General features: G+C 44.0%; 1 protein-coding gene across 1 annotated transcript; it reads left to right on the top strand.

Annotated features, from left to right (window-relative positions):
- On the top strand, positions 2,575-7,763 carry LOC8079390. Its single transcript, XM_002445297.2, has 4 exons — positions 2,575-3,426; positions 6,591-6,661; positions 6,845-7,112; positions 7,196-7,763. Exons 1-4 carry the CDS (start codon positions 3,247-3,249, stop codon positions 7,400-7,402), a joined length of 726 nt encoding a protein of 241 aa, XP_002445342.1. The 5' UTR covers positions 2,575-3,246; the 3' UTR covers positions 7,403-7,763.

Below are 10,116 nucleotides of genomic sequence, written 5' to 3'. Positions count from 1 at the left end.
TCTTCTCTCAATGTAAATCTGATATGTGGAGCTTCTTTTGTTATTATTTCGGTAACCCCCTGTAGAAATAGACAATCACCAAAACTTGTCGAATTCTATTAGTGATAACGCTATATCTACTGAGTGCTTATAAATAGATCCTTTTTCATGATAAGTTGACGGTTAAAATTAGGAGTTATCTACCGTCAACACCGCCCTGGACTCCACGACCTCTGACTAACACGTCCGACGCGAGGTGCGCAGGTCTTCGTCAATGCCAGACACACAGCTCTTTGTCGTCGTCGCTACACGTCAGGCGTAGGAGTCTTTGTCGGTCCCATCGCCAACAGGTATGCATGCCCACACCTTCTATTGGATCTGCTACTCTCTAGGATGAGGTGAGGATGCTGTACAAATTTCATGGCAATCTGTATTGATTTGAGTAGGATGATGAGATGTTTCCTTTCTAATTTAAGCGAAAGCAGTTCCAGATTTGTCTCGACTTTGCGATGACGGTTAACAAGGCACATGGGCAAACTATTCCTAATGTCAGGGTGTACTTGCCGGAACCGGTGTTCTCACACGACCAATTATATATAGCGTTATCAAGAGCCACGACAACATCAAACATTAGAATCTTAGCCATACCGGTCGCTGAGAAGAACGTAAACAAGGTTAAGGGAAGGGAAAAAGGAAACTAGCAGAAGATATATTTACAAAAAATATCATATATAAAGAGGTTCAAACTCCATAAATAAGGTAATATCTCGTATTGATATATATTCTAGTCAACAATACTTAGCTTCAAATATCAACACTCTGCTTATATGTGGGATACTTCCAACACATCTAAGAGAACTACAAGTGACAACATGACTGTTGGTGGTTGTCGTGTCAAAACCTATATGATGTTGATGATACACTCAGGACATAATTAATCTTTTAGTTTCACCCAATGATTTTCTGCCTCTATGTACACACATCTACGATTTATGTGTTTTGTTTATTGTTAATAAATAGCTAATAACTCGTGCAATATCGATATTCTAAACATCATCCTCGCAATGAATATTCCAAACATCACCTCGCAATGTCTTTTTGAGGTACCGGTACAATACATATATTCAGACACCTATTATCGTGGTTGCAACGCATAAGTATTTATCTAGTTACCAAATATAAATAAAAGTACTACTATAACTAAATGTAAAATTTTCACGAACTAAATAAGGCTATCTCCATCCATGCTTCTCTTCCGTGTTGCCGTCCACACCATCCATGAAAAAACTCGTAGAATACCAGGCGAGTCTCTCTCATGTCTTCTCGAGACGGTACAGATAGGGGCAGAAAAGTGTAATCTGGGTCATCCTGCTCGCAGCAGCGAACAGGGTGGGCGGGTGGTAGCTTGGTGGTCTTGTGGCCAGTAATGGCCTTTGTGGGGGTGAGAGTAATTGGCAGAACTGTGGCTTGAAGGTGCCACCACCTACCATCCCCATCCCCAGCGGCACCAGCATCACCAGCAGGCACCAGGCAGCAGCCCCCACACCATAGTAGCACCATGGATGGTCATCCAAATTCCTGGCTCCCAACGATGCGTACGCAACCAAGGGGAGGCGGAAGAGGAGAGGGAGAAAGGGACACCATGACCATGTCGTCCACCCCCACCCGACTCCAAGCCATCTCTCACTCTCTCTCCCTTTGGCGCATGACTTTTTTCTACTACTAGTCGACGGGGGTGACGGAGGAAAAAATGGGCTCAGGCGTGCACGGTGTACTGCCGGCTCAGGGTGAGCATTCAGGTTCTCGGTTCGGTTTTCTTCATTATTTATGAAATTCGGTTCTTAGAACATAAAAACCTATTAATTCTAAAATATTTTAGAAACCAAACATTTCGGTTCTCGGTTATTTCAGTTCGGTTCCAGTTTTATCAAACTAACTGAATGTTTTCAGCAAAGGTTAATGAACAAAAGAAATATGTAGATTTTAAAGCAAATATAGGCAAAACCACTTCTAATTTTGATAATAATAATCGATAAGAGAACAATAGCAATATAGTAGCATAAATATATAATAATTCAGTATGAGACGTCATGCAAAAATTAAACTTTGTCTTACAAAATACTAGTAAGTAAAGTAAAATTCATGAACAGGGTAGGAACCGAATTGTTTCCGGTTATTTTGGTTTCTCAACACTTAGAACCGAATAAGAAAATCTAGTTCTTTCGGTTTCAGCTCAGTTCTTTTGGGTCTCATTTATTTCCAAATTTTTTTGCAAAATAGACAATATAATACTTTCGTTTATCTAATTATGAACTAATTATACTTAAAAGATTCATCTCGTAAATTACAGATAAATTGTATAATTGGTTGTTATTTTTACCTATATTTAATGTTCTATATATATCGTAAGATTTACGAAAAATTTAAAATTTTTATAAAATATTTTGGTACTAAACAAGGCCTATTTCCTCGATTTTGGTTAATGGTGCCGCACCATAACTGCCGGCTGCCGCGTGCTACATCCGTCATGGCGTCATCACATCGCCTCCCCCCGCCCCCCCCCCCCTCCTTGATACCACCACCACTCTGCTCTGCTCCGCGTGCCTCTCCTTGTCTCCTCTAGAGGTAGAGAGGGAAGGCACACGCGGCTTCCAAGAATGCCCGATGAGGCGAGACCAGCAAAGCAAGACCTTTCTCTTCTCGCGCAGACCGGACCGGAGAGAGATGTGTGGAAGCGAGCCGGAGAGGGACAGCGGCCCACTACTCCCCAGTCCACGCACCATTACCACCGCCCTCCTGTCTACCACCACCAGCTGATGGGTAGAGGGAGAGATAGAGGGGGGGAGTTGAAACTCCATCAGTCGAGTCTCTGGGCATGCGTGCTTCCTCAAACTCTCGCCCCGTCCGCCCCAGCCTCCTGTTGCCACCACCAATCCATGGGCCTTTTTGGGTTTTCGACCTCACCTCACCTCACCCATGGGTCAGAGGAGCTCTCCCCTTCACACGCCGCCCACCCGCCCGCCCGCGGCAGGAGAGGAGAGAGAAAGCGGGGGCGAGCAACAGCAGGCCAGGCAGGCGCAAGAAACTTCCCCCCACCTCCACCACCTCCTTCTCCTCCTCGCCTTCCGCCTTTATTTCTTGTCTCCTTCCTCGGTCCTATCTCCTCTCCTGCTCCGCCTTTTCCTCATCGGTTCCTCCTCCCCTATCCTCTCGTCCTCGCTCCCTGCGCTCCGTTTCTTGGGTGCTTGAGGTGAGGTGATCCCGGCCATGGCGGCCATCAAGAAGACCAAGGTCGTCTTGGCGCAGCCGGCGGTGGGGGCTCCGGCGTCGCGGCCGCCCTTCTTTTCTCGCGCGCCGGGCCCGGTCCGAGGCGCCGGCGACGAGGCGGCGTACAGGGCCAGCCTCAGGTACCGCGCCCTCCTCCAGGACTACCAGGAGCTCATCAAGGTGAGCCGAGGGATTCTCTTCCTGGACCTTCTTCACGTCCCCCCGCTGCTGATCTGATCTGATCTGATCTCGGGTTTGGGTGAGGTTTTGCCTTCTATGATCGGTTTTGGAGCCGCGTTTAGTTTTTGTCGTTTTTTTCCCGGGATTTGTTTGTGTGAGGGTTTGTGGTGTCTGTTCTGCCCTTTCTTTTTGGGGGTTTATTTAGATTTCACTAGAAAGACACGGGCGCGGCGTTGCCACGCCACCCTTTTGTTGGCTTGTCTGGACACTGAAACCTGTATATCATGTTCTTTACCTTTAAAGTGTCTAATTTATCCTGATTGTAATTAAGTAGCATTGTTATGTACGCAATATATTGATAAAGGAGAAATAGTCCCCTCTGGTTCTGCTTGTGAGTTTTCTGGAGGCTCAATATAGATGATTCTTCACATACTCTCTGATACATCTTGTATACCTGTTGAACCTGAGATGTTCTAGGCCTTACATCATGTTAGATTGCACACATACAAGTTCATAATTTCAGATTATGGCATGGCAAAGTTTAGAAATAGAAGCATATCTGTCATAAAAGAATGCCAAAATGGCCTTGACACTGAACGAAAGTTGTAGAGTAATGCAGCTTTTGAATTTCCAAAGGAAGTGGATTGCTCATTGGAAAATAGGATGTTCATTATAGTCGGAACTGGCAACTATTCAATGTATATATAGTTAAAGCAACAACAAATAGAAGAGTTCAGAGGTTTAGATGGAACAAATGTTTGACAGCACAAGTGCATACCGGTTCCCAACGAAGCTACATCACCAAAATCAAATTCAGTTGGAATCTAAGGAATGGGAAAGTAGCACTGCTACTTATTGGAGAATGGAGAGATAAATTAGATCAGATTATGGATGAATATCTTTGTATCCATTGGATTGAAATGAATAAGACATATATGATTTTGAATAAAATAGAGAAAGATCACTCACAATGACTCATTGAAATTGCAAGTGAACCAAAGATGGCATTGCTTATTTTTATGAGTTGTTTTGTTTGACATAACAATTACATGGATTTACTCAAAAAAATTACAATGATGTAATGAACAGCTCATCAAGAGAATGTGGAATGAACCTGCTCAATGTATTCCTGGATAAGTTCCTAAAACGAAAAAAAAATCAAGAAATAGTCACTAAGCTCTATACTATTTAATGCGACAAGGACAAGCTGTAAAATTGAAAACTTGTTTCCAAATTGGCCTTTTAGATTCAGTCTGTTTGTACAGTAAAACTGTAAATAATTATCTGGCAGCTTTAGTTAATCTAATTGGAGAGATCTAATCAAATCTATCTGATAGGGAGTGGGGTTGAAACCAACAATGATATAACAGTTTATAACTAATCAAAAAAAGTTTAGAAATGCCCTTCAGAACTTATGATGTCACTTCCATCAAAAAACTGTGGATGGCTATTAAATATTAAGCAATTCACAATGAAAAACTCATTTCAGAATATGCATTTGATATTTTAAAAAACAGCAGCAGGCGAAATATCTATTAGAAGTTAGAACATAGGCTATGAGGAGGTTTCTCTTGCTTGTAGCGTTCCTAAAGGAGCAGAAGGTCAGATCCGTATTGCAAAATAGATCACCTGGACAATGATGACAAAATCTCAGTCCAAGGTCTATGGCATATTTTGTAAATAGAAATTAACAGATTCATTTCTGACTTTTTAGTATACAAAAGGTGGTAATGTTTGTCCGTGAAGCTTAGGCCACAGAGATCAAACAATTCAGGCATAATAATATCTCTAATTAAAACTAAAGACTCAGAAAGAGTTTTGCTATTATCTAGTATCCTTCCAACATTGATGAGTCTCACATAATTGTTGGTTCAAAACCTGCTATATTTTTGTCATCACTAAATGTAAACAAGGGTTCTCTGCACAGAATCAATAGTGTTTGCTTGTGGAATTTCCAAATAGAAAGTGCTCATGGTTCTAAATAGCGTGTTCCACTGGTTGGGGAGGAAGCATCATTGGTCCCCACTTCCACAGCTCCATCAAACTGGGAGAATTATGCTCACAACCCTGTTGGTCTTAGTCTTTAAAGATTGAGGAATTTATCTTCCATTAAATCTAATATGGAACCACGCAGAGAGGCTTGGCTGGTCTCTTTAGCTCTGCTTCCCGGGCAGTGGTTGGGTGCCATGGCTGCTTGCTCGGAGAATGCTTGCCTCAGCATGGATCTGCAAGCTGGCACCTAACATCCCCTTCCAAGGCAGCCACAACCGCCATAGAGATGCAGTTTGACGGAGAGCTGATAGAGGCAGTGGTTGCAACTGGAGCAAAGGGTGACGCAAGGTCTTGGCAGGCGCACGGGACTGCAGGAGACCGCGCACGGAGAAGGGCCACGACGCACAACACTGCCGGTGTTTCGTGTTTGTGTTTGTGGAGGGACATGCCGTCGCGGGGGCTGTGGAGCCGCCCGCGCCAAGCTCGAGCGTAAAGCGATGGGAGGGGCGAGGGGCTGTGTCAAGTTGGAGAGGGGATGGGGAGGAGCGGTCGATGGCCGAGGTGGAGGACGGGGGCCGATTCATGGGCAGAGCATGGTGGACCGGCAGGAAGCTCCGAAGGGAGAGGTGGTGGCGGCTGCGTGACTACAGGCGGGGATGGGTGAGGCCGATGATGAATGGGAGGAGAATTCGAGATGGGGCGAGAGCGAGAGGAGCTGACGGGTATGGCTGTTCTTCACACTATCAGATGGACGAAGAAGCGGATGGGGAACCGACCGATCCAAAGCGGATGATCCATATCGAGTCTTGGGTAGATCCAACGGTTGGCAAAATAATAGGCATGACTAGTTGGTGCAGATTTCATCTTGTAGAGATTCATTCATCCCCTGTGTCCTTTTGAGGATTTCTTGTGGATCTGTTGTCTTTTGTTAGGTTCAACCTGCTTGCTACGGCGTTCTTAGATCTATCTGTGCATTAAAGTTTGTTTAGCTTGATGGTGTTAGTTTCAGTTCTAGTTTGTTCCACTGTGATTTGCAATTCAGCTTTTGTTGCAGATTTGAACCTTCGAGGCATTATAACTTCCATAAGATTTTGCTGTTCTATTTATCTCCACTTTGATATATATGATCTGAATAACATCTGACAATTGTTAGGTCTTGTTGACCTGCACAGGAAACCCAAGCAAAGAAGAAGAGGCTGCACATGGAGAGGCTCAGGAAGCAGAGGCTTTTGGCTGAAGTCAAGTAATTCTCTGATCATACCATTTTGAGAGTGTATGTGTGTTATCTGTGTGTTGTATGGTCCCTCTTGCAGTGTGTATGTGTGTGTGTGTGTGTTTTATTGCTATGTTGTGTGTTATCCCTGTGCATGTGAGTGGCATACTGGCATGTTCGCTAAATTCTTGTGTAAAACCCATGATGTTGCAGATTCTTGCGGAAGAGATACAAATCCATGTCTGAAAACCCATCTCAGACAATTGTTTGTAGACTGAGGAATCCAGCAATGTCGTCTGCATCCTGGACAGCAGCTTCGGCAGGTGATGCCCAGCACCAGTCAGTTCATGGCGTCGGGAGCTCCCAGCACCAGTCAGTTCATGCTGTCAGGAGCTCCAGTAGAAGCCAGTTGGTGCACCGAAGGCACGGTGGTTCTCCAAGGGCATCTCCAGTGATTGACCTCAACGAGGCCTGTGAGCTGGTACAAAATTGGGATAACCTCATTTCACTTGCTGCAATAGCTCTCAAGTTTGTCAGTATCTCAACCGGTTTCTCTCATTTCAGGGTTATGAGGAGATGGAAATCGATGAGCACCATGGTTACAGGGCCCCTCTAGGCATCAACAAGTCAAAGAGGTATCCGATGGAAGGTGATGCTGCTGCCGGACCAAGCCAGGTTAGAATGCCTGTGTTCTGGGATGTCCAGAACCCAGCAGGGCGATCTGGGAAGAGGAAGATCTCATGGCAGGATCAGTTGGCCCTGAGAGTATAGGTAAATGATAATGTTTAGCTCTAGTACAGTAGTACTATTCTAGTAGGATCAGTATGTGCCATTGCTAGCCTGGTAAATGTAAAGGGATGGTTGGGACAATTTCAATGGTTATCTGCTCATGTTTAGTGCTGATGAAAACATAGGCTGTTGGCTGTTGCATGATAAAGTAGTCGGGTGTGTGTGATGAATCACCGAAATCTTATGGTTAATATTGGTATGGAAGGCTAATGCTTCAATGAGAGATGTAGCTTCCAAGGATGTAATCTGTTCATGTAGAGTTGCAAAAATGAGGGTGCCTGCTCTCTTGACATAGTAAACATAAAGTTCAAGAAAAAGACAGTTTTGGCAACAGTTTATTGTACATATAATGTGGCAGTGTTTTGTCAATTATGGTTCTGAGTTCGAAGCATCTGATCTGATAGCATGATGTATGCAGATCTATGCATTATGATCCAGGAGCTTAATTGTGTCCTTACTTTTCATGTGATATTATTGTTTAGCATGAATTCCAGAACTTTATCAATTTTTGATTTCTTGGATACTGGACTTACCTTTGTTTTATGTAGCCTGAAGTCTTTGTAAACCATGGTTGGAAATTGTTCAGATCTTCATTTTTTTCAGTGTGGTGAGTTTTTGTGTGCATGGGCTCGCATTCCCACTTTGTGAAAGGAAAGTTGCAGAGTGGGGTTGGATGTTGAGGATCCGGGAATGATGTGTCTTTTCTTTGGGACACGAGGAATGATGTATCTTCAGTGGTTGTTGGTGTCCATGGATAGAAACACCACTATTCTTGACTTGATCCACGGTATCTAAGGCCATGTTCTGTTAATCAACTTTGTTTGCCTGAGATGTGTATACGCATTTCGCATTGTAGTGCACCAGGCCTAAGAGCACGTTTCGTCAATCAGAATGCATCGTAGCATCGCTTCTGATGCGTTCCGTCAATACTCGCTAGCAAGTCTCTTAAAAAGGATCCTTCTGTCTCAAGCAGTTTCTGTAGTCGATCATTATTTTCCCTGCAATAAGCAATCATGGCCTTATTTAGTATGCATGAAACATTAAATATAGATAAAAAATAACTAATATAAAAAATAACTAATTTAAGTCTAGTTAGTCTATGGTTGGACAATAATTAACAAATACAAACAAAATTAACAAATACAAACGAAAGTGCTACAGTAGTTAAATCTAAAAATTTTCGTAAACTAAACACAAAAATTTTCGTAAACTAAACAAGGCCCAAGTATTCGTAGCAAGTTGTAGAAGCATTCCCTTCAATGTTGTTAAAGGACTCATGACACATCTCTACTATAATTGGTCATTTCAAATTATTTTGGATCCACCAATGAAAATGTCCCCTGCTGAGTAGTCTAACCATTGTGTACCGAGAAAATTATACACAAGAATTTATCTCCATCAAAATTAAGGGCTCCAAAAGAACTACGTCACATCCAAGGGCTAGCAGACAAAGTTTGATGCGAGGCTTCTCACCCGCTCCGTCGCACTTCAACGCCGTGATCTAGGGCTCCAACCACGATGGAGGCCAATCATCCACCAAACTAAAAAAGAGAAAAAACGCCGAGGTCCGTTCGAACCTGCGGTCGCCGCTGCCGCGTCCACGCCCTTCGTGGAGGGGAGGAGCTGTGGGGCCTTGTTTGTGTGTGCCTCCTAGGTCTCCACCTCTAATACGGCGCCTCCGACCGTCAGGAAGGCGAAGGCGTACCCGTTCTCGACATCCTCGTCCGTCACCGTAAGTTCTCTAGCTCGAGGGTTCACCTATGATGGTCGTCGGCAAGCGCGAGCACTTCAACCTCACCCTCTCCTTATGGGACGCTGGCAGGCGCGCAGGTGTCGCCCTGCTCCCGTCCTCTCCTTCCCATGGCCCCACCCGTAAACGCAGCTGTGACCCCTAGGCGTGCCGCTCCCTATGACCACGTTGACAGATGCCCGCTGCGGCCCCAGGCGTGTGGGCCGTTGTGTGAAAGGATCTAAACCATGCCTGGAGAGCGGGTTGAATAGGCGTATTTGGAAAATTCTACACAAAACTCAAAGACATTTGTCAGCAACTATCGGAAGTCTTGATAGTTTGGGTCAGAACACAAACTGTCAGCAGTTTCGACACCTACAGGAAAAGAACTATAAGCATTTAAATAAACTTTGTGAGATCAACAACTTACAACACCACTTCCTAGTGGTTGGGTGAGGATGTTGAGCAACTTCCTTGACATTGAGAGCCCTCCAAATCATAGATCGAGACCAAACCCTAAGAGAGAGGATGGGAGAGACAGAGACAAAAAAATTCAAGTAATAACAAGAAAATCATAAAAACAACAAGCACACGAGACACAAGGATTTATCCCGAGGTTCAGCAACTTCACAAAGGAGTTCCTACATCCTCGTTGTTGAGGTGACCACTAAGGTCAAAGTCTCTTTCACCTCCTTTCCTCTCTCAAGTAACCACAAAGGTCGCTTGAGATTTCCACTATGAAAGAAGGGTAATACAAACTTTCCAAGGCTCTTCCACATGTCCATAAGGTATCCTAACACATTACAAGGCCCAATGCCCCAAAAGATAGTGATTGGAAGCAAATGTTTATTTTGAGCACAAGTATTTGGTTTTAATACAAAAGCATCATTTTAATCCAATAGTTGTGGCATATGTATAACGAAAGCACTATCACACAACTCTTTATCACAAAGATTAATAGGACATT

This window comes from Sorghum bicolor, chromosome 7 (genome assembly GCF_000003195.3).
Source record: "Sorghum bicolor cultivar BTx623 chromosome 7, Sorghum_bicolor_NCBIv3, whole genome shotgun sequence".
In the NCBI taxonomy this organism is placed as follows: domain Eukaryota; kingdom Viridiplantae; phylum Streptophyta; class Magnoliopsida; order Poales; family Poaceae; genus Sorghum; species Sorghum bicolor.
The sequence above is the reverse complement of the archived record's forward strand: the minus strand, read 5'-3'. Positions and strand labels throughout refer to the sequence as shown.

What these genes read in the sequence shown, in the direction of transcription:
- LOC8079390 (XM_002445297.2), top strand. Translation starts at nt 3,247, where the DNA reads ATGGCGGCCATCAAGAAGACCAAGGTCGTCTTGGCGCAGCCGGCGGTG. An exon ending in AGGCTTTTGGCTGAAGTCAA is followed by an intron (nt 6,662 to 6,844) that starts GTAATTCTCTGA and finishes ATGATGTTGCAG; the next exon opens with ATTCTTGCGGAAGAGATACA. An exon ending in TCAACGAGGCCTGTGAGCTG is followed by an intron (nt 7,113 to 7,195) that starts GTACAAAATTGG and finishes CTCTCATTTCAG; the next exon opens with GGTTATGAGGAGATGGAAAT.